At 51.2% G+C, this 27,103-nt stretch overlaps 1 protein-coding gene across 1 annotated transcript in view; it reads left to right on the top strand.

The window, feature by feature from the left end:
- ABAT (4-aminobutyrate aminotransferase) overlaps nucleotides 1-26,175 on the top strand; it is an 82,234-nt gene extending 56,059 nt beyond the window's left edge. The window contains exons 6-16 of the mRNA XM_081089150.1: nucleotides 108-157; nucleotides 8,376-8,456; nucleotides 9,073-9,165; nucleotides 10,041-10,103; nucleotides 12,576-12,639; nucleotides 13,167-13,315; nucleotides 15,823-15,960; nucleotides 16,754-16,921; nucleotides 18,195-18,341; nucleotides 21,813-21,924; nucleotides 23,128-26,175. Of these exons, the coding sequence (XP_080945276.1) occupies nucleotides 108-157; nucleotides 8,376-8,456; nucleotides 9,073-9,165; nucleotides 10,041-10,103; nucleotides 12,576-12,639; nucleotides 13,167-13,315; nucleotides 15,823-15,960; nucleotides 16,754-16,921; nucleotides 18,195-18,341; nucleotides 21,813-21,924; nucleotides 23,128-23,249 (1,187 nt within the window). The 3' untranslated portion in view covers nucleotides 23,250-26,175. The remainder of the gene's footprint in view (nucleotides 1-107; nucleotides 158-8,375; nucleotides 8,457-9,072; nucleotides 9,166-10,040; nucleotides 10,104-12,575; nucleotides 12,640-13,166; nucleotides 13,316-15,822; nucleotides 15,961-16,753; nucleotides 16,922-18,194; nucleotides 18,342-21,812; nucleotides 21,925-23,127) is intronic.
- The last annotated feature ends 928 nt before the right edge of the window (nucleotides 26,176-27,103 follow it).

Genomic DNA, 27,103 nt, shown 5'->3' with positions numbered 1-27,103 from the left:
GAGGTGGCATGAGAAGAGGTTGGAAAGGAGGGGAGGGGCGGGCAATGGATGAGGGGCGCAGGGCCCTCAGCTGCGATGTTGGTCTCTAACCACCTTCCCATCCCCAGGTTACAACCATCCTGCGCTCATGAAGCTCGTGCAACAGCCTCAGAATGCGGTGAGTCCGGGTTAGACGGTAAAGACCAGCGTGTTCACGGCAGTTCAGAGGACCTCTGGGGCACCTTGGGAAACAGTGCATCCATTCATTCACTCCATAAGTATCTACTGAGCACACACTATACCGTGGTGAGCAGAAACCCAGCACCCCGCTCCCATGGTGCCAGTCAATTAACTTAATTCTCGACACGTAAGTAGAGAATTACAACCATAGTAAGTGCTACAGAGTGAGGTAAGCAGCGCTGTGTGGGCATAAAACGATGAAATTGATCATAACGATTAACAGAAATTAAGAGCATAATATGTATAGTAACCCCCCTGACCCCCAGTTTCACTTTCCACAGTTTCAGTTACCCGTGGTCATCCGCGGTCCAAAAATAGTAAATGCAAAAGTTCCAGAAATAAACAACTCATAAGTTTTAAAAATATTTTATTGATTTCAGAGAGGAAGGGAGAGGGAGAGAGAGATAGAAACATCAATGATGAGAGAGAACCATTGATGGGCTGCCTCCTGCACATCCTCTACTGGGGATCAAGCCCGCAACCTGGGCATGTGCCCTTGACCAGAATCAAACCCGGGAACCTTAAGGCCACAGGCCAACACTCTATCCTCTGAGCCAAACCAGCGAGGGCCATAAGTTTTGAGTTGGGCACAGTTCTGAGGAGTGTGATGAAATCTCATGCTGGGCTATGGCTCATCCCTTTGTCCGGTACATCCACACGGTAGAGGCTCCCTGCCCGTTCATCACTCAGTAGCCGTCTGGGTTATCAGATTGACTGTGGAGGTATCACCCTTATTTTACTTAATAATGCCACATCCGCATAGCTTTTATTATGGCATGTTGTTAAAATGGTTCTATTTTATTATTAGTGATCGTTGGCAACCTCTCACTGTGCCTAATTTACAAATTAAACTTTATCATAGGTTGTATGTAAAGGGGAAACATGCACGGGGTTCGGTACTGTCTACAGTCTCAGGCATCGCTGGGTGTCTGGGAACGTACCTCCCGCAGATGAGAGGGGTTTAAAGCAACACCCATTGGCTGTCACATTGATTTTATGGATCAGGAGCCGGGCAGGCTCAGCTGAGCGCTTGGCTGAGGGGCTTGGAAAATGGACATCCGCGCTCAGCTGGAGGCTACAGGGAAGACTACTGTGTGCTCATCTGGTTGTTAGCATAATCCCTTTCATTCACACGGTTCCCACGTGATCCCGCCATCTTCATGCCAGCAACCCCGGCCAAGCCTTTGCTCGGTCTTCCATCACTTTTCTGCTCTTAGCACAGGGCTCGTGTGGTTGCACTGGGCCCACTCGGAAAAGCCAGAATTATTCCCTATCTGAACCAGTTAGGAACCTTCATTACATCTGCCAAGTCCCTTTGGCCCTAAACATACTCACAGTCCCAGGGTTGAGGGGTGGCATCTTCTTGGGGGCCATACTGTGTCTGCAACACATCTTTACAACATGGTATGTCAGGTATGGCATCCGCTATGGTAATACCCTAGAGCTGCCCGTGCCCTCTACACCACAGGGCAGGATGTTTATCGCCCCCATTGAGGATTTGTGACTAACAAATGGTCCCCAAACATGCCCCAGCCGGTACTCTTCCCCAGCCCACTCCCCTCATTCTAACAGCATAGCGGCGCTCCTTCCATTCTTTCTGGGCACGTGAATGGCATCACAGTGCGCGTCTCATCACATCTGGCTAATTCACTCACAACCCGTCTGCGCGATTCATCTTGTGCAGAGCCACAGATTCCCGTTCCTGAGGCTGCGCAGCCGTCCAGCGTGTAAGTGCGCGGCAGGTATGCATCCACCCCTGCTGGTGGGCATCGGGTCGTTCCTACAGCGGCGCTGCCGTGAACGCAGAGTGCCTGTCTTCTGTGAACAGTCATGGCCTCCAGGGGGTACATGGCTAGGAGTGGAGCTGCGGGCAGTCGGGGTAAGCAGACAGTTGTCCAAACTGTCTGTTTCCACTCCCCCAGCAGCTTGTGTGAGTGGTGGTCACTCCACTTCCTCCCCGACGCCGATTGTCACTGGGGAGGCTTTCATTTTACTCAGAGAGTGACTTACGTATCCACACATGACAAGGGGTGTGAGTGCCCCCCCAAAGATCAAAGAAAGGCAGGGGAGGGCTGAGAGCCCCACAATGTTAGGAACCGACTCCCGGCCTTAAACGCCCTCCCCTTTTAACGGGCACGGTGGAAGACAATAAAAAGAACCACATTTCCCTCCTTACGAATGGGTTTGCCCTGCCTGGGAGGGACTTGGGGACATTTCCCCACTCCGATTAGTTGACAAGTTCAGGGGCCGCAGTGGAGGACCCGTGGGGCGTCTCCGGCATGCAGGCTCCACGGGGGTGTTTACACTCAGAGCCCGACTTTGTTTTGAAACGTTTGCAGATCCCAGATGCCTCAGCAGTTGGTGCTGGAAAAAAATGTGTCAACAAACATGTCACACACATTTGCAGAGTCAGCTGCCTGGGGAGGCAGAATCGTCCCGACAGCACGTGGCTTCCCCCAGGGATTCCGATTTGGGGGATGCCCTGCCCCGACCTGTCCCTGCCAGGAACCTGGATGCCACACTTTACCCCCTCACCTCTCACCTCTCACCTCTCAGCCAGTCAGAGCCAGCCGCAGCTCTGCATCTTCCATTTGATTTTTCCCAGCAACCCCCTCTCCAACTATTCTTCCCGCCACATCCATTTTCATCTCCTCCAGACCCGTGGTCGGCAAACTGTGGCTCGCGAGCCACATGAGGCTCTTTGGCCCCTTGAGTGTGGCTCTTCCTAAGCCTTAGGAGTACCCTAATTAAGTTAATAACAATGTACCTACCTATATAGTTTCAGTTTAAAAAATTTGGCTCTCAAAAGAAATTTCAATCGTTGTACTGTTGATATTTGGCTCTGTTGACTAATGAGTTTGCCGACCACTGCTCCAGACCATCTCCAACTGCGCTGCGCATGGAACCCGTTTCAGGTACCCGCTGCCTCCAGGGCACATCCCAAACTCCTCCACTTTAAGTACAAAGCTCCTCATGCTCTGCCTCCTGCTTCTTCGGCTTTATTTCTTGACATTTGTTTATTGGCCAGCTCTTGATTGAACACCTACTGTGTGCTGGTCACTGTGCTGGGATTGGATGGTGAGATCACAGTCTAGGTCACAGCCTGGATCACAGTGCTCACCTTGCTCTGCAGAGGACTGGGCTGGGGCAGGGTGACCGGCACAGTCTTGGAGAAACGGCAGCTGACTGGCAGAGCTCAGCGGGTACACCCCCACATCAGGCTGGGGACCATTGGCCGACATCTGGGGTCTTCCAGATTCTCAGCTGGAGATGTGCTCAGGCGGTGGCTGTGGTATTTGACTTACCTTGGGCAGGTTCCCGCCAAGTCATTGAAATCCTGAGGAAGGGCTTAAGACCCTTTGTACCCCAATCACATCACCCTGAGGCCCCCACATCATCGCTTCCAGTGGCTGGGAAACATGAAGCCGTGTCCCCGGGATCCATGTCTGGGTCCAGTTACTCTGTCTTACGTTGCCCAGGCCACCTCTTTGCCATGCCCACAAGTCATGCAATGATTACTGGGCACCACACGTGCACCTTCCCACTGGAATGAATGCTGAGCACAGTCTGACATGGGGCAGCTGGGATGGAGAAGGGCAGTTGGCCTGGTCAGGGAAGAGGCATGCCATCCCTCTGACCTGTGTGACTGCCCTTCAAGACCGAGCTCCCCCTCTGTGTGCTGTGGCGTCCCACTGGCTCCTCACAAGCATCCGGGTGGGGGAGGGGGGTCCCTCTTCTGGCATCCGAAGGCCCTGAAGCCCAGAGAGGTTGAGTAGCCTGCCCGAGGCATCTGAGCCGCTGAAACCAAAGCCCGTTCTCTGCACACTCTGCGTTAGAGCTGCTGAGTCTGAGGGCAAGTGTTCCAGAAACCTGTCCTCATTTGATTCGGCTTCCCAATGTCCCAGATCTCCTCTGTTCCCACTGTCACGCTTTGTCAAACAGGAACATCACCCACACATCTTCCCTGGGCCCAGATAGGCAGTCAAGCTGCCAGCCAGCCCGCCGCCCCGTGTGAGCCGCGCCACCCCCGCCAGGGATGGTGGTTCACCTTGACCCTCAGCTCGTGATAGGCCAGCCAAGGTCCCCGGTTGTACCAGGCAGACTCATGTCCATCCTTAACATTATCAGGCAGGGCTGCCTGCGGTGTCTGGCAGAGGATGGAATCTGAGGTCAGCAAACCTGGCTTTGAGTTGTGGTTCCGCCCTTTCCTGTCTGTGTGACTTGGGTCAAGTTGCTTGACCTCTCTGGTCCTCAGTTTCCCCAACTCTACAGTGAGAAGGATTAACTTCCCCCACCTCTTATCCTAGTCCGGAGTATAAACCTGCCACAATGTCTATTGACGGGAGCCAATTTCCAAACAGCCAGGAAGCTGAACTCTGGGCGCCCCCTGCCCTCCTTGGGTTTCCTCCTATGCAGTGATGCCGCCATTTGGATTTGCATGGAGTTAACCGTGTCCAAGAGAGAGGTACCTGAGAAGTCCCCAGATCCCAGGCTCACCCCATCCTCCCTCTTTTTTCAATTAAATCTTGCTATTTTAGACTAATTTCTGATTTACAGACAAGTTGTAAAGACAGTTCCCATCTACCTTTCACCCAGCTTCCCCAATGTTGACACCTCACCTCTCCACGATTTCCCCCGTTCTCCCACTACTGTCTGCTCTTGTTCCGGGGTCCGGTCCAGGACGCCACGTTGCACTCAGGACCATCCCTTTTTACAACCCCACCCCGATTCCTGGGGACCTCACTGTCTACCCACTTAGACCCCACCCAGACTCTGCCCAGTTCTGCCAGGGGACTGGCTGGGCCTCGAAGGGGATGGTTCTGCCCTTATTCAGTCTGCGTTTCCACCCGTGTCTCTTCTACAATGGTGGACACATGTCCTTATGCATTTGTCACAACCCATAAAATGTACGAGACCAAGAGTGGACCCTGATATAAAACTGTCACCTTTTAAACACCGTTTTACTGGCCACGGAACGTCACCCCGAATTAAAGTGGCTTAGCTCACATAACCTCCTGTTGGCATTTAGAAAGTCTCTCCTTTGTGTTGTTATAAATAACGTTACACGAATAATTAGTAGCAAATAGTGGGTATCCTTCGTCCATGTTTGAAATCGTATGTTCAGAGGAGGCCTGGAAAGGAGGCGGCCGGGTCAGAGTATAAAATAGCGTAAGGCTCTCAACGCACACTAACGCCTCTTGGGGTTGAAACTTCTGCCCTGACCGGTGCCCTGCCCGAACTGGGCATTATCTTTCTCTCCGCTTTAGGAAAGCATTTGAGGCCAGGCTGGTGGGGAGGTTTGGGAGCGCTGGCCCGGTGTGTGTCTCTAACGCTGGCGCGTGGACACCAGCAACCACGCGCGTGTCTGGAGCCAGCCAGGCGGGGCTGCTCTTGCTCAAGAGTGAGGCTGCATGAGTGTGGGACTGTCCCTCGGCCAGCGATTGTTTTAAGAAAATGTCGGCCAGCATTTTAACGTGGGGCGATTTCCCACTAAAATCTGCATTTCCCTTTCCTTTTGAAATGTGGAGGCTCTGGTCGCCTTGGCCTGCGTCCCTGCTCCGCAGTCCCAGGGCTGGGCCGACCCACCCTCGGACAAACAAGCTCTTAGTAACCGCCCTGCCTCCTCCTCTCCCCACCATCAAAAGCGAGTCTGTTTAGCATCAGGCTTGCGCTGTTGATTTCCTTGCAGAGATAAATACTTCTCTCAACCCACATCTATCAAAATTAGGGGGGAGAGGAGTCAACAAAGAGAGTCTAGGTCATTTTCTAACACTGCCTTTCTCATACCCAGCCCGTCCTGTTTGTTTAGCCAGCTCCTTCACGAGATTGCTCTCCTAAGCTCTGCTCCATTTAGCTCTAGAGCTGCCGCTGCCCTGTGTCTTTTTTCCATGTTTATTTAATGACAGTCTAACCCATATGCAGCCAAATCCATTCTTTGTAGCGTATAGTCATATGTGTTCTGTCAAAGGCATAGTCATACAGTCACTGTCAAAATCCAGACACATTTAGCCCTGGCCGGGTGGCTCAGTTGGTTGGAGCATTGTCCCATACCCCAAAAGGTGGTGGGTTCAATTCCCAGTCAGGGCCCCTACTTAGCTTGTAGGTTTGATCCCTGGCTGGTGGGGCAGGTACCGGAGGCAACTGATTGTTTCTCTCATTGATGTCTCTCTCTCTCTCTCTCTCTCTCTCTCTCTCTCTCTCTCTCTCTCTCCCTTCCTCTCTAAAATCAATAAAAACATATCTTCGGGTGAGGATTTTTTTTTTAATCCAGACAGTTTGCACACCATGTTTATAGCAGCACTATTCGTAAGACCCAAAGAGTGACAGCAGCCCAGTGTCCACTGACGGATGAATGAATACACAGAATGTGGTCTATCCATACAGTGGAATATTATGCAGCCTTGAAAAGGAAGGAGATTCTATCACATGCTACAACATGAATGAACCTGGAGGACATTATGCTAAATGACACAAACCCATCACAAAGGGATGAATACTGTATGATTCCACTTACATGAGGTCCCCAGAGTTGTCAAATTCATAGACAGAAGTAGAACAGTGGTTGCCAAGGGCTGGGAGAGGAGGGGATGGGGACTTAGTGTCATACAGATACAGAGTTTCAGTTTCGCAAGATAAAACCGGTCTGGAGATGGATGGTGGTGATGGCCACGCAACAGTGTGAATGTACTTAACACTACTGAACTGTACACTTAGAAATGGTCAATATGGTAAATTGTATGTTATGTGGTCTCACCACACCTTTTAAGAATCCAGACGTGGTACAATTCATCCCCCGAACATTCTCCTGAGCCCGTTTGTAGTCAGTCCCACCCACAAGCCCGTCTCTGCCCCTGTCGCTCCTCCTTTTCCAGAATGTCGTCTACATGGAGCCTTGCTGTGTGTGACCCTCTGGTTCCAGCTCCTGTCACTCAGCCCTGAGGCTCTGAGATTCTTCCGTGTTCTTCTGGCCCTTGCGTGTGTCAGTCCACTGTTCCTCTTTATTGCTGAGCAGTAGTCCACAGTGTGCGTGGACCACAGTTTACGTACCTTTTCCCCGTGGGGAGGGGCATTGGTGTTGTTTCCAGATTTGGGCAGATACAAACAAAAGCCGCTATAAACATTCGTGCTTATTCAGGTCTTTGTGTGGACACAGACTTTCACTTCCCTTAGGCCAGTGGTTCCCAACCTTCCTCATGCCGCGACCCTTTCATACAGTTCCTCATGTTGTGGTGACCCCCAATTTCATTGTTACAAATTGAACATAGTTAAAGCATAGTGATTCATCACAAAAACAATATGTAATTATATATGTGTTTTCCGATGGTCCGAGGCGACCCCTGTGAAAGGGTCGTTCCACCCCCAAAGGGGTCGCGACCCACAGGTTGAGAACCGCTGGCTTAGGCAAACTCCTAGGTGTGGCCCTGCTGGGTGCGTATGTATTTAACATGACAAGAAAAGGTCAGACTGCCTCCCAAAGTGGCCGCACCACGTTACCTTCCCGCCAGCAGTGAATGAGCGTTCTAGGTGCTCCACTTCCTTGTCAGTGCTTGTTATTTTCCACTTCTTAATTTTTAGCCATTTTGATGGATTTTTTAATTATAAATTCATAGAAAAATGCAAAAAAAAATGGTACGAATAAATCCCATGTACCCCTTGCCCCGTTCCCCCACAGGTAGCATCTTGTGTAATTATAGTGCTATATCACAACCAAGAAACTGACACTTCTTTTTAAAACCCAGAGCAATCCTAGTGGATGTCTCTAAAAGTGAAGGGAGTCCAGCCGGCGAGGCTCAGTGGTTGAGCATTGACCTATGAGCCAGGAGGTCACGGTTCGATTCCTGATCTCAGGACACATTCCCGGGTTGCGGGCTTGTTCCCCAGTGTGGGGTCTGCAAGAGGCAGCCAATCAATGATCCTCTCTCGCCATTGATGTTTCTGTCTCTCCCTCTCCCTTCCTCTCTGAAATCAATAATAAAAAATATATATTTACAAATAATAATAAACAAATAAATAAATAAAAGTGCGGGGAATCCATCATTCCAGCACCGACACACCGCCATCAGCCTCTGGACCCCATTCCTGTGAGCAGCGAGGTGGGGGCGCAGGGAGCTGGGTCAGGCCCGAGCATCACTGTCTGTCTCTGGGCCTTTTTGCAGAGCACGTTCATCAACAGACCTGCCCTGGGAATCCTGCCTCCGGAGAACTTTGTGGAGAAGCTGCAGGAGTCCTTGCTCTCGGTGAGTGGTGAGTCCCTGGGGACAACCTCCGCTGCGGGGGGCCCACCCCACCCGGGCCCAGGCCCTCCCGCTGCACAGGCAGCTCTGAGCTCCCGGAGGTGGCCCCAGGGGAAGGAAAGGATTGGGAGCCTTGCAATCAGGATGGGGTGTTTCTATGTCAGTCTTTGTGCTGTTTCTTTCACGAAGAGTATTTTTACTTTTCCTTTGGAAGGAAAGAGGGGATACCTTGTGTGCAGAAAAAAAGGGAACTTGGGAAAAATTAATGTTTGTCCCGAGACAGGAGCTTTGCATGTTATGCAAACCTCCTCGATGTCTTGGTGTCAGTTGTTACACAATTAAAATCATTCCGAACCTCAACTTCTCACCTGCAAGATGTGAGAAGGGGGGTGGCAGTTGCATCAGGAGGATAGACTAGGCTTCTCTTCACTGTTTTTTCCTCTCTGCCCTCCAGCCTGGGCTTCCCCACCCCCTGGAAGAGCCGGAGTCCAGTCTCCCAGGCCCACGGCTTCCAGGATATCCCTGGTTGTGTCCCAGCCTCTCTGTGCTTCCCACAGCTCCACCTGGGGGAGGGGAAGTGGAGAAGGAGCTGAGCCCACAGCTGTTTCTCTGCCTGCAGGTGGCTCCCAAAGGGATGTCCCAGCTCATTACCATGGCCTGCGGCTCCTGCTCCAATGAAAACGCCTTCAAGACCATCTTCATGTGGTACCGGGTAAGGTCTGCGGCCCGAAGACACACACACACACACACAGGCTTCCCCGCACGCAGCCACACACTCACCCCTAGTCTGCTGTTCAACCCAACTGGCCAGAGTACTGGGCATCAATGACCACACTCTAAATCCAGAGGAGAGGAGGCCCCTGCCTGGTGGGGCTCTCCAAACATGCCGGTGGGGAATGGCGCAGAGAGCCAAGGCTTTGGCACCAGCCTTACCTAATGCAGTGACACGGTTTTACCTGGAATGACGTATCTCAGCAGATCTTAGTTGCTCGTGGAAGAGTGATGCACCCTGTGTGTTCATCTATTTATTTCACCACAAGGACAGTTAACAGTCTCAGGCTTCAGTACCTGAGGGCAATGATCATATTGCACATACTCGGGAAGAGTCTGGGGCTTTGACTGGAAGTAAAATAACAAACATTCATCCAGGGTCATAAGGTTTGCAAACCAGAAACACTACTAGGTCATACTGAGTGCTCTGAGGAAGGAAGAAGTCTGGGAGCTTTATAGGACAAAGTACCTCCTTGAGAAGAATCAGCTCTGCATTCCAGCCCCTGGGTTGGTCCGGGGTCGTAACTGTCAGATGTCTGGCGGTCTAGACAATGTAACATTTTCTTCTTGAGGTCATTCCAAAGGTTTGATGTACGTCCAGGCGATGATGCACAACAAACACATTGATGTACATCCAGGTATTGGCGAAGGACTGCAGGGCTCAAAAGTTTAAGTTCCCACTCTATTCCTCAGTCAACACATAGATCAGCTCTTGAGCGAGCGCTCGGGTTGTCTGGCTAACTGTGGGCGAGTGGAAAGTGGAAGCCCCTCCTCCCCAGAGCGTCTCTGAGATTTCGTTCTGTTCTGTTTCGTCAGAACAAGGAAAGGGGTCGAACGGGTTTCTCCAAAGAGGAGCTGGAGACGTGCATGGTCAACCAGGTAAGTGGCGTGGGCCCCTTCTCCTCCAAGAGGGAGCCGCCACAGCCCCCTTAAGCGGATGCTAGTCAGTGGACCCTGTTCTCAGTCAGCACAGGCTGCCATGACAAATGCGCTCACAGTTACAGGGTTGAAGTCCAAGATCAAGGTTCCAGAAGACTTGGTTCCCCCGGGCAGGCTCTCTTCCTGGCTTGCAGGCAGCTGCCTGCTCACTGTGTCCCCCCATGTCAGGGAGAGAGTCAGCGAGCTCTCTTGTGCCTCATTTTATAAAGACACTAATCCCATCATGGGGGCCCCCTCATGACCTCATCCAACCCTAATACCTCCCCAAGGCCTCGTGTTCAAATACCATCACATTGAGGTTAGGGCTTCGACATACGAATTTGGAGGATAAACATTGAGTCTATAACAAGGGTCCCCAAGCATTGTGCCTCTCTAGTCCAGTCCCTTGGTATCGAGGGGAAAGGAGCTCTACCAGACCCAGGACGACAGTTTCCCAGGACAACTGCCAGAGCTTAACCCACCTGAGGAGGCTTTCTGTATCCTCTAATCCAGCATGTCAACACAAATGTATGTACAAGGGTATTCACCTCATGGGTGCTTAGTGTAACAATAACCAAAAAGACTGGAAGCCCCTATACGCCCAGCAATGGGGAAAGGGCGTTAAGTGTAGGGGTTTCCAAAGGCGCCAAGGAGGCCACTGTTGAGCACAGTGGTGGCAGAGACCACAGGAAGACCAAGTAAGGAGGTCCAAGCCCACAGCCAGCCTCAGTCAGAGCACGCCTGTCCTTTCCCCGATGGTGCCCCATTATGATTTAGGCAGAAATGTCTGCAGATTAAAAAAGAATCAAGGGCCACTGAACTCAGTTATGCATCGCGTGCATCTACAATATCCTGCAGCAAAAATCGTTAGAAAGGGCTTCTCTTTGCTTGGAAACACCCGTGCTATAATTTAGTGAAAACAGTGGAATATAAATTGTATGGACACTAAATAAATATACAGGAAATTACTACAAGAAATCCTGCTAACATGTTTATAATGGGATGCCTGTGGCTAGTGAGATTGCTTACTTCCGTTTTTTTCTTTTGTGCCTTTTTAATTTTTTGTTACTAATCCCGCCTCTTGCTAGCAATAGATCCATACCATTCTCCATATTCATACAAACCTATGTAAACTTAAGCTCTTTATTTTTTTCTCTTGGCCATTTTTAAAAATATATTTTTATTGATTTCAGTGAGGAAGAGAGAGAGATAGAAACATCAATGATGAGAGAGAATCATTGATTGGCTGCCTCCTGCACGCTCCACACTGGGGATCGAGCCCGCAACCTGGGCATGTGCCCTTGACCGGAATCAAACCCAGGTCTCTTCAGTCCACAGGTCAACGCTCTACCCACTGAGCCAAACCAGCTAGAACTCTCCTGGGCATTTTTTTTTAAGAAAGGGATTGTGGCCTGTCTCTTTCTCATTTGATATCTGTGTGCATCCTAGTCCACCAATATTTTTGCATCTTATTCCTCCTGTTTAATCTGCAGCCAAAAAATGTGTGAAGATGTGTGTATATTATATTTATACAAAGGAACAAGAAAAAATGTTTCCTTACCAACAGGAAATGACAAGACAGTATACTGTAGTTTGTAGGAGGAAGTCTTAGAACTTTTTCCTGGGGTCTCAGGTACCTGGTGGACGTCAGCCAGCCAAAGACCATCCTGTATCAAATTCCCAGAGACTAGGGGCCCCCATGGTTGCCTCTGCAGCATTCTCAGTAGTTCTACCTGAGTCAGCTAGAAACAGGTGTGATTCCTGGCCAGGTGGAGGGTCAGGAAATGGCAGCTGTGCCATCCACTGGGGGCAGGGAGGGGACTGGGAGTTCAGGTGTCCCTCCTGAACACAGGGGCAGCCGCCCTGGGGAGATGGGAAGGCGGGGATCCTCCCTGCACAGCCTCCCGCTCTGGCATGCATTCCCTGTGAGGTGCCCCGCTCAGCCTCACGTGGGAGGCACCTGTCCGCACCTGGCCCACCTGGTTGCTGTGGAAACCAGAGCAGGCTGGAGCGGGGAGAGAGCCTGTAGGAGCTGGAAGAGCCTGCAGACAGGGGTTGAAAACTCAGAAGCCCCAAGCAGCCCGGCAGGTAGTGGCAGGTGATATAAAGGAGAAAGGCGGGCAGTGGGCCCTGGAGCAGTGCACTCGCCCAGATGTTAGACTTGGGCTACAAAATGGGCCCAAATGGTGCAGAACTTAAGAGAAGACAGTTCAGATATATATGTGAAATCTCTTGGTTAAAATTCTTTGCATGTGGGCAAAACATCTGTTCCCTGACTAGAGAAGTGGGGGTCCAGTTTGTTGTGACTTTGGCTTGAGGAAGGTCACCCGGTTCTCCTGATAGACTTTGGTGCTCCCCCACACTCTCAGGAGCAACCACAGAGCCCCCCACTTCTCACGACCGTGCCTGATGACTGCTACTTCTTGTTTCTAGGCCCCTGGCTGCCCCGACTACAGCATCCTCTCCTTCATGGGCGCGTTCCACGGGAGGACCATGGGTAAGGAGGTTCCCCTGGGATCCCCAGTGGCAGTTAGAGTAATAATAGCAGCAATGATATCGGCAGCTGCCTTTGATCTCACGTGGGCCGTTTTCCTATCTTGTCTCACTGACGCACACTGCTCTGCAGAGGGGGAATTTTTATGGCCACTTTGCAGGTGGGGAAATCGAGGTGCAGCAAGGAGAGAAACATTCAAGGCCATCCAGTGGCAGAGCCAGGATTTGAACCTTTGTCTCTCTGCCTTCAAAGCCTGTGCTTAATCTGTGATGAATGAGAAAGCAACACGCACGCACACACATACACACGCACGCATACACATACACACGCACAAACACGCACACACAAACACACACACATGGTTCATGGGTTCTACTTCAGCTTCAGGCTGTTACAGGAACTGGGGTTCTGCAGGCAGCAGGCCTCCTGGGCATTTGAGGTCTTGACTTGAAATGCCCATCTCCTTTTTGAAGACCATTCACTGTGCTCCCCCAAACCAACCACTCTCTCCTGTTTTGTGTGGGGGCCAGGTTGCTTAGCGACCACACATTCCAAAGCTATTCACAAGATCGACATCCCTTCCTTCGACTGGCCCATCGCACCGTTCCCACGGCTGAAGTACCCTCTGGAGGAGTTTGTGAAGGAGAACCAGCAAGAAGAGGCCCGCTGCCTAGAAGAGGTAACAGGGGACCTTCCAGACCCTCCCACGCCCCATCCCCGTACCCTCGACACCCCACGACCTCGCCTGGAGAAGAGGAAGAACGAGCTTACCTGGGCCTGCATGGGTCTCCCTGGGAGGGACATAGGGACCGAGAGGCCCCCTAGCCCAGTGTTTCATATCGGGGAGGTAATGGCACATTGATTTCGCCACCCAGCGTCCATCAGCCCGCTCCTGGTACCAACTTCAGCATCACTCACATGTCTTTGGAGGTGAGCGTCAGTGACTAGACTAGAGAAAGTGAATTGATGGACAGAACAAGGGCAGCTCGTAGGAAAGGTGGCTGCACAGGATCCTCTGGTCCAGCGTTTGTCAGCCTTCTCCTGGATCCTGGTGCTGCTTTGGGAGCCTCCGGGGGCAGGGGCCCCTGAGGACGTGTACCCCTGTTGCCTCCCCTTCAACCAGAGGAACTTTTGATCTGTCCCACGTATTGGGGTTCCATGTAAGACACTGGAAGGATGCTGTTGCTGGGGGAAATGGCTTTCGCTCTTGAGGCTGGGATTTGAGCTCAAATAAGGCTGTCTGAGGCTGGTTTGCCTCGTAGGCACATCTTTCTTTAGTTAATGCCTACAGGCGGGAAGCGAAGTGCAGGGTGCTGGGTGTTTCGTGGTAAATAAAAGAGACAAGATAATGGAGTCCGGACACTGTCCAACAGGAAGGTGAGGCAAGCCACAGAGGTCATTACCACTTTCTCATAATCACGTTTTGTAAAAGTAAAAAGAAATGGATGAAATTAATTTCAGTAACATTTTATGGAACCCAATCCATCCAAAATAGTATCATGTCAACATGTAACCAGTACTTACACATGATTGATGAGAGATTTTCTCTCCTCGGTGTTAAATCTTTGGAATCCTGTGAGTGTTTTACACTCAGACACGTCCCAGTTTGGACCAGTTAGCATGGCTCATGCCAGCAGCCACATGTGGCCCATGGCCATCTTACTGGAGAGTGCGGGGTAGTAGGAACCCCAGCTCCGAACAAATGAGAAAGTAACCCCGTGATGACAACTTGCAGCCGGTTCTCTGAAAGCAGAGAGAAGCATCTCAGAGCTCCCTGGGGGACTGGTGGAGACCCAGCCTAAGTCACACCCTCCCAGCAGGAGGCTTTCCTTAGCGCTGCCTCAGAGAAACCTTGTCCTTGTTATTCTAGCCAGGTGTACGGGTGAGTGCTTTTTAGTTCTGTGTAGTTATTAAGTTATGAGTAAAGTACCAAAATCACTACTCTTTATTATCTATAAGGTGATGCCCATATTAGAACAAGAATGTAACAAATACAGCCAATCAGGGGCTTTCCGTACAGCCCCGTCACTGTTAACAGATTTTTTAAAAAATCAATTTCAACTTTATTGACATAATTTACATACCATAAAATGCACTCATTTAAATGCCTAGTTCACCCTAGCCGGTTTTGCTCAGTGGATAGAGCGTCAGCCTGCGGACTGAAGGGTCCCAGGTTCAATTCCAGTCAAGGGCTCGTACCTCGGTTGCAGGCTCAATCCTCCCAGCCCAGGCCCCAGTCAGGGGACATGTGGAAAGCAACCAATTGATGTGTCTCTCTCACAACGATGTTTCTCTCTGTCTTTCCCTCTCTCTTCCACTCTCCCTAAAAGTCAATGGAAAATATATCCTCGGGTGAGGATTAACAACAACAAAATAATAATAATAATAATAATAATCACCTAGTTCAATATGTTTTGGCAAATAAATGTACTCAAGTAACCGTTGTTCCAATCAAGGGCACTTTATCACCTGGGAAATGTCTTTGGATCAGTCTGAGGAGTCGATCCAGGACCCCCATCCCCACCCCTACCCTCTCTTTGCAACCACTGTTTGGATTTCTATCACTGTAGGTGAGTTTGGCCTCAGCTTTTTTTAAATATGTTTTTCTTGATTTTTAGAAAGAGCGGAAGGGAGCGGGATGAAGAGATAGAAACATCGATGAGAGAGAAACATCATTGATCAGCTGCCTCCTGCATGCCTCCCACTGAGGATCAAGCCCGCAACCCGGCATGTGCCCTGACTGGGAATCGAACTGGTAACCTCTTGGCTCCTGGGTCAACACTCAGTTGCTGAGCCACCCTGGCCGGGCCTCAGCTTTTTAAACAAGTTTTCATCCAAGGTTCTGCAGAGAAAGGGCTCTCCTACCAATAATAATAGTATAACAGCAACAACAATAGATTCTGCCAGCATGCCCATTGCTCAGATCGGGAAGTGAGGCTTCAGAAAGTTAAATAATTTGCTGCAGGTTAGCAGTCTGTATCCCGCAGGGGCTGGCCCAGTCCTCAGTAGGACACATCCCCTCCACATGTGTGGCTCTGAGTGGTATCGCAGTCTTCACCGGAAGTGCACACAAAAGCATTTTCAACATAACTTCCAGGGGGGGAGGCATGGGACCCCACATGCCCATTTGTGGGTGCTGCTCAGGAGCCCCCACGAGCCACTGTCACTTCCCACTGTGGAATCCAGGTGGAGGATCTGATCGTGAAATATCGGAAAAAGAAGAGGACGGTGGCCGGGATCATCGTGGAGCCCATCCAGTCGGAGGGTGGAGACAACCACGCATCCGATGACTTCTTCCGGAAGCTGAGAGACATCTCCAGGAAGGTCAGTGCACGGGCCCAGGTTGGACGGGGCTACAGGCCATTTCCAGCCGGTTTCCCAGAGCAAAGGGTAGCTTTGGGGCCTTGTAAACATCCGGGTGTTCAGAGGCTGCCTGTTGGCCTCACCGTAGAGAATCTGAGGGCAGGGAAAGGTCAGGGAATTCTTCCCTGAAATCGTTTTTGCAAAGCCAGCGTCTGTCCAGCTGCCCTCTTGGTCAGAGGCTTTCGTCATCAACAGATTCCAGGGAAGGCCACAGCCTCCACCCTTTTCTTCCTAGAGACCCCACCTCACCCTTCCGCCCAGTGTGGCCCACATTCAACAGAGGCAACATGAACAGACTTTGTGTGAATACCGTGTTTATTTTAATGCCCTGGATGGACAAACGGCACATCCAACCAGCAAGTTCACAGTGAAGGTTAAATGCCAAGGCTCGATTTAAACACAAACAATAAGTAAATCACAGTCCTGGTGATGACAGCTGTTAGCGAAACAGGGCTGGCCCTGCTGCTGGGCCGCGTCTCCTCCTGAGAGGGTCGGCTCGCTCAGGACTGCAGCCAAGTGAGATGCTGCCACGCTTTGGTCAGGGGATTCCATGTTCTGGTTGGTTCCAGCTCGGCAGCTGGAGGAACCCTGCAGACACAGCTCTGCTGGAACTGCCCACTTAAGCTGTTGTTTGGTTTTTCCAAGAACATGGCCGTGGCTCGAACTTCAGAAAGCAAGGCCTCTCTGGCTGGATGAGGGGGCTGGAGGTTGGTCGATTGTGGGGGGTGTTTATTTCCCCCTCCTCTCTCTTCAGCATGGCTGTGCCTTCTTGGTGGATGAGGTCCAGACAGGAGGGGGCTGCACCGGCAAGTTCTGGGCCCACGAGCACTGGGGCTTGGATGACCCTGCAGACGTGATGACCTTCAGCAAGAAGATGATGACCGGGGGCTTCTTCCACAGGGAGGAGCTCAGGCCCAATGCCGTGAGTGCCCGCACCCGCCCCCCTCCCCGCACCCTCCTCCGCACCCCCCTCTCCTTCCAGGGCAGGGAGGGAGGCGGCATTGCTTTCTCAGGGCTGCTCCTTTCTCTCAAACCAGGAACGGAGTGGACACTGACTGTGCCACAGAAGCTTTCTAAGGCCCAATTCTTGTCGATTTAATTCTCCAGTGATTATGATCACCCCTGCTCTCTCTGCTGGGCTGGCTGCCTATCAGTCCACTGTCAGGGTTCTAAATTTTCTGTGTTGGTAACTGCTGTGAACTGAGCATTTGCTCTGTGCCTGACCCAGTTCCAAGCACCCTTCATGTACTTTTAGTCCTTACAACAATCTAACCAAATGGGTGTTATTTTTCTCTCCCATTTTACTCATGAGGAATCGGGCACAGGTGGGTTAAGTAAGCTGTCCAAGATCACACAGCCCATTAAGGGATAAAGTCAGGATTCGGACTCAGAGCCCTGCTCTTAACTACTACACTGTACTACCATGTGTAAATATGGATTCTCATACACACACACACACACACACACACACACACACACACACAGTTATCAGGACCTTAGGATCCTTCCTTCCACCACTCCTGCATTGAGGATGCCTCATGCTCCAAAATGGCTCTGAAGCTCCAGCCATCACATCCCAATTCGACGCAGTAGAGAGGAGAAAGGAGGGAAGCACACAGTGACCCTCTCTTTATCCTTAGTGGCCTTCCCAGAACTCCCACAACACTTCTCTCTAACACTCTGACTCAGATCTGGTCACATGGCCACTCCTAACTGCAGGAGAGGCTGGGAAGTATGTTCTATATTGGCTGCGCTGACACCCTGAATAATTCGTGGGGGAATAAACTGGGTGGTCTTTGAGGGCCAGACTGCCATCAATCCACTCGTGAGTCCACTACCTATGAGCTATATCTTTTCTGGACAAATCACTTAACCTCTCAGAACCTCAGCTTCCTCCTCTATACAGTGAAGATTATATTAGGGGCCAACTATCTTGATTTCCCCAGGACTGAGGGATTTCCCTGCACGCAGAGGACTTGGCCTCCCTGATTAGTTACACTAATAGCCATACCTCCCCATGGGGTGGTTGTTGTGGAAAGAATTCAATGAGACAGTATGTGTTATCCTCCCCGGCCCTTAGTGGGTGCTCGCTGGCTTCGTTTCTCTCTTCTTACATGGGGACAAGGTGTCCGGGGGAAGTGGCCCCTAAGGGCGTGCCCGTGTGTGAACCTTCCCATCCCCCTGCCTCGTTCCAGCCGTACCGGATCTTTAACACCTGGCTGGGGGACCCGTGCAAGAACCTGCTGCTGGCCGAGGTCATCAATGTCATCAAGCGGGAGGACCTGCTGAAAAACGCAACCCATGCCGGGAAGGCCCTGCTCACGGGGCTGCTGGACCTCCAGGTACCCGCCCAGCGCGGCCCCACCCCAGCTCTCCCAGGACCCCACAGGCTCCCCACGCCCCAGGCCAGCGTCTGAGCCCTTCCTCACGGCATCCCACCCGCTCCTCGGCAGGTGCAGAGGCAGGAGCTCCAGACACCACCCCGGTGCCAGGCAGGGTGCCAGATTTAGCCAATTTCACGGGACGCCAGTTTCATTTGAAAAACGGCAACTCTTCTTTAGCATAAAAGTATACCCTATGCAACATTTAGGACATACTTATACTAAAAGTTGTGAGTTGTTTATCTGAAATTCAAATGTAACGGGGCATCCTGTATTTCACCTGGCAACCCTAACTCAGAACAATTCGACCTTGAGAAAAAATGATTATCCTCACTTTCTGGATGAGAACAGGGAGGTTTGGGAAGGTGAGCAGCAGCCAAGACGCCAGATCTTAAACTCAGATCTGCCCGATTGCAAAGACTCTGAAGTGTGGCTGTTAAGACAAGAATTCCTTTTTCTTTTTGGGGTGGATTTGCATTTAAACTGAGGTTGGGCAGAAGCAGGCGCTAGGAAAAGCCTCTGCAATGGATCAGGCCCTTCCTTCCTGCAGGGTGCTCCTTCCCCGTCCCCCGGTGGGGCAGGAGAAGTGGCCGGTGTCCTTTATCCCCCTGGTTGATACCTGGGCCCTGCGTACAGATGTGGACGCAGCCAGGGCCCCGCCTGGTGGGGACCTGGCAGTTCTGGGCTGTCATGCTCCCTGTGCTGACCTGAGAACAGGTTTTCCCAAAGTGGTGTCAACTAATGGTCCATGGCCCCAACAGGAATCCCCAATTTGGGGTGCCTGTGAAAAAGGAAATTTTATTCAGTGCAAAACAGCTCAATTGTGATACAGCACAGCTGCGAGACAGCCCTGGAGCCAGGCCCCTCTCCAGCTAGCGAGCTCTGCTCTGCTCGAGTCAATGCCAGAGTGCTCTGGCCCATGCTGGCCAGCTGGAGAAACAGTCTTCAGTCCTCCACGGAAAGGGAAGGAAAGGGAAGGAAAGTGCGCTCCCAAAGCCAGAGGGAGCTGGCTTATATAGTCAGAAGTCCCTACCCCTGGTCCCTGATTGGTCTGTCCTAATGCAAATGAGGACTCCAAATCCTCCAAGTTTGATTGGTCCAAAAGGCACTGTCCTGATTGGTCAGAATAGAGCCACTCTTGTCGGTTGGAGCTGTGCAGCTCCAACTGGATGGGGAAGCCTCATTCTATCCGTTGAAATAGGACTCCGGGAACTCCTTTGTATGGGCTGGCTCAGATGGCAGGAACACAGGGCAGGCGGGCAGTTCATTGCAGAGGCAGGTAGTTCAGTACAGGCTTCTCCCTGAAGTGCTCCTTGCATGAGAAGCCCCTTTGCAGAAATGGCTGCTGCTGTGAGGGTTTTGTTTGGTTGGTTGGTTGGTTGGTTGGTTGGTTGGTTGTGTTATGTGTTTTTTCATTTGAGCCCAGTTAGCCACCAGAAGACCTTTCTCTCAGGGTCCACAGTGGGTTCCATATGAAGGATGATACCACAAAAAAGGCTTCCATGGAACCATTCCAGAGCCAAGACTAACATCTCGCTTTTAGGAGCCCTGAGCTGGCTCATTTAAAGGGACAGGAGCACCCTGGCTGGTGTGGCTCAGTTGGGTGCTGGTTCAATTCCTGGTCAGGGCACATGCCCAGGTGGCGAGCTAGATCCCCAATCCCTGGTAGGGGGTATGCAGGAGGCAGCTGATGGATGTTACACACATCAATGTTTCTCTCTTCTCCCTTCTTCAATAAACTATTTTTTTAAAAAATAAATTTTAAAAAATAAATAATAATAATAATAATAATAATAATAATATAATAAATAAAGGCATGGGAGCAGTTAGGCATCCTTGTCAGGGTCTTATAAAGCTACAGGCAAGAAAGAGATAAGATGACAGGGATGCCCTAAAATAATGAACTAGACAAGTGGGTGAGACAAAAGGATGCCTATAGATATGAAGGCCTAGAGGCAACAAGCAAAGCCATACAGTGAGGAGGGGGTAGGGATTTCCACTCCTGCATTAATTAATCAAACAGTTACTATGCCCTAGTGTATGAGAGAGAGAAAGAGAGAGAGAGAGAGAGAGAGAGAGAGAGAGAGAGAGAGAGAGAAGGAAAGGGCCACAAAATGGTGTCCAAATGGATGAGACCTTGTTCCCGCCTCCACACTCTGATGGGAGAGGAGAGTGTTGAAATCGCTGGCTTCCCGCCAGTCAGCGGTGCAGGGTGAATGGAGCTGGTGCTGGAGCGACTTCTGTGCCTCGTTTCCTCACCTGTGGAGACCAGAAGGGTCCTGCACCCGTGGAGTGGGGATTCAGGATCATGCGTGTAAGCGCCGAGCAGAGATCCCCGCACATGTACGGGGTCTTCGTTATCACCGGAATATGACTTTCTTTCCAGTTCCTGCCAAGGGGCTGTAACAAAACGGCGCTTGTCCCGCATCTCTATCCCCGGTACCTGAAATTATGTTGGGTTATCCAAGGCCCGTTTGCTGCCCTTCACATGAACGATGGATGGTGGACGAACCCCATTTTCTCATAAGGAATAAGATTCTTTCTTCTGGGTGACCGTATTCGCTTCCTGGGGCTGTGTGAACAAATTACCAAAAACTGGTGGCTTCAAAGTAGACTTTGTTTTCATCCTCTGGAAGCCAGAAGCCTGAAGTGGGGATACAGGCAGCACGGATTCCTGGAGGCGCTGCGGGAGAACCCATCCCAGGCCTCTGCGAGCATCTCGTGGTTGCAGCAACCGTGGTGTTCCTGGCTGGCAGCTGCATCCCTCTCACTCTCTTCTGTTCTCACGTGGCGTTCTCTCCTCTCTCTGTGTGTGACCAAACATCCCTCGTCTGATTAAGATGCCAATCATTGGATGTCGGGCCCACCCTAATCCAGTGGGACCTTCACCTCATTACATGAGCAAAGACCCTGTTTTCAAACAAGGTCACATTCCCAAGTTCTTATGTGAACATAAATTTGGGGAGGGGCCACTATTCACACCATTACAACTCCCAGCCTCAAAGCCTTGAGTGAGGGTGAGCTCTTTTGCTTAGAAGAATCAGTCACCACTTTTCTAGAAGAATTTCTAATAAATAAAGATGGCTGGTATCCAAGTGCCAGGCTTTAAACCTCATCTCACTAAATTCTTACCACAGCACCTTGGGGTCAATAGCAGTCATGCCCGTCAGTTTACCGAAGAGGACGCTGAGGCTCCGGCCACATAAATGACGTGGCCAAGGCTGAACAGTGAGAAAGGGGTCAAGCCGGGGTTTGAACCCAGAACTGGATGTCTCCAGAGCCAGAGCTCCGAACCCCACAGTGGCCCTGCCAGTCCACGCAGAGGCCCAAAGGCCGGACCCTGGAGGAGGGGCATTTGAGGAACCACAGCCACGGAACCGGCTGGCACACAGGTGACAGGCGTTGATGCCAGCCTTGTTTCCCCCACTGCAGGCCCGGTACCCCCAGTTCATCAGCAGAGTGAGAGGACGAGGCACCTTCTGCTCCTTCGACGCTCCGGATGAACCCACACGGAATAAACTCATTTCAATAGCCAGAAGCAAAGGTAAGCAGGCCAGAGGGGAAGCCGGGCTTCGTCGGTGCCCAGGTCACCCTGGTATGGGGCAGGTGGTACACAGGACTAACAATACTCTGCATGTTAATCATTCACCAAGTATTCACTGAGAAGACCGATACCAACCCTGGAGTCATGATGATGAACATGACCATAAGGGTCCCTTCCTTCAAGGAGCTTATAGTCTAGCAAGAAGGGTGGCATGAAAGAGACTATTTCAGAAACAACCAATTGTATTTATAAATCCTAGGAAAGAGGAAAGGGGCCTAAGAGAGTGAATAGACGGGGAAAATGTCCAGAAAATCCGGGAAGGCTTCCTTGAGGAAGTGGCATTTTACCTGAAGCCTTGACGGATGGAAGGATTGGCCCAGTGAAGAAAGTCAGGAAGAGCATTCCGGGCAGAGGGGTGGACATGTACAATTAGCTGAGGTAGGATGGAGCTGGAGAAACCAAAAGAATGGGAGATGGTTAGGGTCCAATAGGCTAGAGGGAACAAAGCCGGGGAGGGGCTGCCAGGCCGCATCATGTCAGCCTGTGGACCAGGTTCAAGATTCTGGACTTTTTCCTAAGAGCCATGGGAGGCCATACGAGAGTTTTAAGCAGGGGGATATAGTGGTGAGATGAGCGCACCTACTATGTGTCGAGTATGGTGTCTTTCACTTGTACCATCATATGGAACCCCTGCACCAGCCCCAAAGGGCAGGATGATTTGCCTCCTCTTTAAAGGAGAAAGCTCAGTTTCAGAGACGCTAAGCAATCGAGACAAGGACACCCAGCATGTCAATGTGAAGCTGCCCTTTAAAATAAGCAGGTCTGTCCCTCCTTGGTGACAGCTCTGCCCACATGCCTGCTTCCGACCTGCCTCGCTTTCTCTGATGTACTTATTTCCTTTCTCCACTTCACCGTGAGTCCCGGGAAGGCAAGGACTGACCTCAGGATTTCTCTATCTTCAGAGCCAGTTCAGGGGCAGCAGAGCAGGCATTCAAAGTGGGAGGGAGGGAAGGAGGGAGGAATGGATGAAGGAAGAGAGAAAGGGAGTAAAGATGGATGAGTGCATGGAGGGAAGGGTAGCCAGAAACCCGGATGGATAGAATGGCTTGGGGGGTCCCCGTGTGTAAGCAAGCACCCTCCTGGCTCTCACAGCCGGGGACTCTGAGCCCAAGCTCCTAACCGACCTCCTGCCATTTCTTTCAGGTGTGGTGTTGGGAGGCTGTGGTGACAAATCCATCCGCTTCCGTCCCACTCTGGTCTTCAGGGATCACCACGCACACCTGTTCCTCAATATTTTCAGCGACATCTTAGCCGACTTCAAGTAAAGAAGCCATTTCCACTATGCTCTGAGAAAGCCCTGATCTCAGCAGTTGTCAAATTGATTAGTTTGCCTAATTCATGTTTTCACTTAAAGTATCCGAGGTGAATGCATAAGCTGAAGGGTGGTGTGTGGGAGGGGATGGTTTTGGTGGCTGGGGGGAGGGGAGAGGATGGAGGGACAGGTTTTGGTTTTCCTCCCTGCAGAGCCAAGGGTGCCCATCGGATTAAGCCCAGAAATTCTGCTTGAGCCCCGGACAGAGTCTTAGGAAGGGCCGTGAGGGTCCTGGCCATGTATTTGCCCACCCTTGACCCCAATAACATCTTTGAAGCCAGTCAGGGGATGCTCCAGGGACTGGTGGCTGGGACTCCTGGGTTCCGGTCCCTCTCAAGTGCCATATTCTGTGATCAAGGACGCTGCTCCCTCACCCTGTGCAACAAACATGCTTGCCCCTCACCCAACCCCTGGAGCCCTGAGCGAGGCTGGCACAGTTCAGTGGAGGACAGGACAGTCACATGAATGCAGGATTGTAGGGACATGAGGACTGAGCCAGGGAGGGTGGGGAGGGGCCTTCTGGCCTCTGCAGCTTTGGGCCACTCCTCCCAGGGCATCTGTGGATTCCTGTCCTGGACGGGGCTTTGGCGACTCCCCGGGTGGCATCCTGGATGGTCCGTCCTTACTTGCTTCCTTCATTCCCCCAAGCTCTCCCCCCTGTTAAATGTGAACCGAGGCCCCAGGAAACAAACCTGCAGCCTGAGCAGGGGGCACCCGGGGACACCCATGAGCTGCCGGGGCAGAAGCACCAGCCAGTCTCCAGGAGCCGGAGCCCAGGGCCTGGGACAAGGCACTGCCTCCTGTCTCCCAGGCCCCGGGGGCGGCTGCCTTTTGGACCCTCACCCCGGAGCTCTTTCCCGCTTTGGCTCATCCACCTTTGCTCCACCGGCAGTTGCGGCACAGGCAGCCTGTTGCTCAAGTAGGCTTCTTCTCGAGGGGAGCATCACGAACCCAAGGCGCCGGAGCTCCGCCCAGGGAAACAGGCTGTGGTTCAGGTGGTGTCCTTGTCCCTCCCCCTCCCAACCAGGGTTTTCCTGACACGTGTGGAGTCCCAGGCACACGGTCCTAAAGGCTTGACTGCACTGTGGCTGGGGCTCAGGGGACTCCGCTGAGGCTAGGCATTCTGGGAACTGGCTGTTCACCGGCGCCTATAAAGAGCACCCGGTGGTCCTAGAGCAATGAGGGGCTGTCTCGTGGGGAGAGGGAGACAGTCTGCCTTGTAGCCTCTGTCCCAAAGGAAGCCACTTGTCCCCGATGGTTTGGGAAGACAGGCATAGCCAGGTTCTCCTCTCGGCACTTTGCTCTTCTAATAACTAACGATCGGAGACTTGGTCAGCCACTGTCTTACAGACACGGCAGACACGTGAGTTCCCGTTCACTTCGAATTCTTGCAGTTAGTGCTAATCCATTGCTTTTAAGGAGTTCTGCCGTGTTTAAGGCCATTTATGCTGCCGGCTAAATGGAGATGTATGCCCACCCCCCTCTGTGAGGTTTCACTCATTTGTATATTTGTTTATTCAATCATTCATTCATGAAACTTGCATTAAATACCTGCTCTGTCCCAGGCCCAGTTCTAACTACTAGGATTACAAATAAAGCATGGTCCCGGCCCTTAGGGGACTCACATCCCGTAGTGGAAAACAGACTTTTAAACCGGTAATTAAAGCAGAGTGGCAAGTGCTGTAACAGAGGTATGTAGAGGAGCATCTGGAAATTGAAGGGAGGGCCCCAGTCCGTCTAAGGGTCAGCAGAGGTTTCCAGGAGAAAGTAATGTTTGAGCAGGGTTTTGCAGAGTGAGCAGGAGTTCACCAAAAAGCAAGGCAAGGAACAGTGTTGCAGAAAGGGAACAGCATGTGCAGAGACCTACCAGTTCACAGTCCCACACCTTTCACTGGGGATCCAGATTCCACAGGCAGTAGCCCAGGATTCAAGACCTTACTGAACAAGAAAAATGCATACCAAACCACAATTCATTTTTTGGCAAGAGTGTGATTTGTCCTGAGAATTTCAGCACTGGATGCAAACCTACAATAAGATTCCCGGAGTCCAGACGGTTTTTGAGCTAAGGCACAGTCAGAAACTTGCCTCTCCTTGGTGGAGAGAGTGGCTTCAGTATTATGTTCTCTTCCCAGAGGGCATTGACAGGAAAATGAAACCACTTTATCTAGAAAGTCATTTCCAGACTTATCCACCTCTTACCAAGGGAAGTTATTCTCATAAAACTTTTTAAGCCATTTATCGAGTTCTTGTTGGCTCAGGGCCTAAAGAGTTCTGAAGACATCTGCTTTTGGGGGTAGGGAGATGGGTGGAAGGATTTCAAGGAAAAGAATTCCCAACAGAGCCCAAGATGGTAGGATCCTGGGGGAGGTTGTGAAAACTCAGGGTGGGGGTGCAGTGGACAGGTTTCCAGGTAGGGCAGGGCCAGGGAGAAGGACTTCTGTGGCCGAGGGGCTGGGAAGGGTCCATCTTACATCAGTGCCATAGAGTTTAGTAAGTGTCCCTAGCAAATCTCGTCACTTTTACAGAAAACAAGGTCCAGTAATAGCAAGTCTTAGTACATCCTCCTTTTTATTATAAATGGGCATTTTTTTATAATTTTTACTGACACTCAGTAACCATGCAAAATTGTGCACATTTAGTATATCTATACGTAGCTATCTATCTGTTTGCTCATGGTACCATAGCTAGGGAGCATCGCCGACCTGCGCATACAAAGTGATCTTGTTTACAGTATCCTGTTGACAGTGCCAATAAATGATAAAGAAATTAACATGTCATAATGTAACTGACGACCATATGCACAATTCCATTCATTAAATGTTTCCTGTGTTAATCAGTCTTGTTAAATTTAAAAAAATATATTTATAATGGAAACATCAGAGTAAATGTGGCCTTTTTGTTTGGAAATGGTTTCAAGTAATTATTTGGCAAGTACTTTTTTAAAAAAATGATTTGAGGGAGAGGGAGAGAAACACAGCAATGTGAGAGAGTAACATTGCCTCCCACATGTGCTCCAGCCGGGGACTGAAACTGAAACCTGGGTATGTGCCCTGACCGGAAATCAAACTTGTGAGCCTCTGGTGCACGGGACAACGTTCCAGCCAAATGAGCCACGCCGGCCAGGGCTTGGCAAGTATTTATTAAGCACCTATTATATACCTCTCAGGGAACATTCTACTGTATAAGTCTGCATTGGGTTTGGGAAGCACTGTGAGGCCATTAATGCCAGGGTCCATCAAGGACAGACCAGGCGATAGGGATGGACAAGGTGTGGTCCTTACCCTCAGCTCACCTTCTAGTGGGGCAAAGGTCACAGCAACCCAGCGTAAGGACTGGGGTACAGGAAGACCCTAGATGCTGTCCACGCACAAAGGACAGACCCTAAGTTGGGGTGGAATCGGGGCTTCTGAGCTTCCTCTTCAAGGCTGAGCAGGAACTGCTCCAGGACTCAGAGGAGGGGAAGCATTCCAGATCCAGAGAAGAGCTCACTGCAGGCACAAAGGTAGGGTGAGGCAGAGGTGCTTCTATGTTGTGCAGCATCCCCGGATCACAAAGGGAGGGATGCAGGACAGTCCGGAGACGAGGCCAGAGAATGGGCAGGGCCCAGACCAGAGGGCCTCTGTGCTGTGCTGAGGGGCAGGCCTTCCACGCAGCGACGGAGCCGCTGCAGGTCTGGAGCAGGGGGGTATCCCGACGTGCATTTTAGGAAGACTTTCCTGCGTGTTCACCGTGACAGACAGGGTGGGGAGACTGGCCAGGGCCCTGTCACAATCAAGAGGATCTGGTGGTCTAATAGGACAATAATGG

Source organism: Myotis nattereri (assembly GCF_964212035.1).
Source record: "Myotis nattereri genome assembly, chromosome: 4".
Lineage (NCBI taxonomy): Eukaryota > Metazoa > Chordata > Mammalia > Chiroptera > Vespertilionidae > Myotis > Myotis nattereri.
The sequence above is the reverse complement of the archived record's forward strand: the minus strand, read 5'-3'. Positions and strand labels throughout refer to the sequence as shown.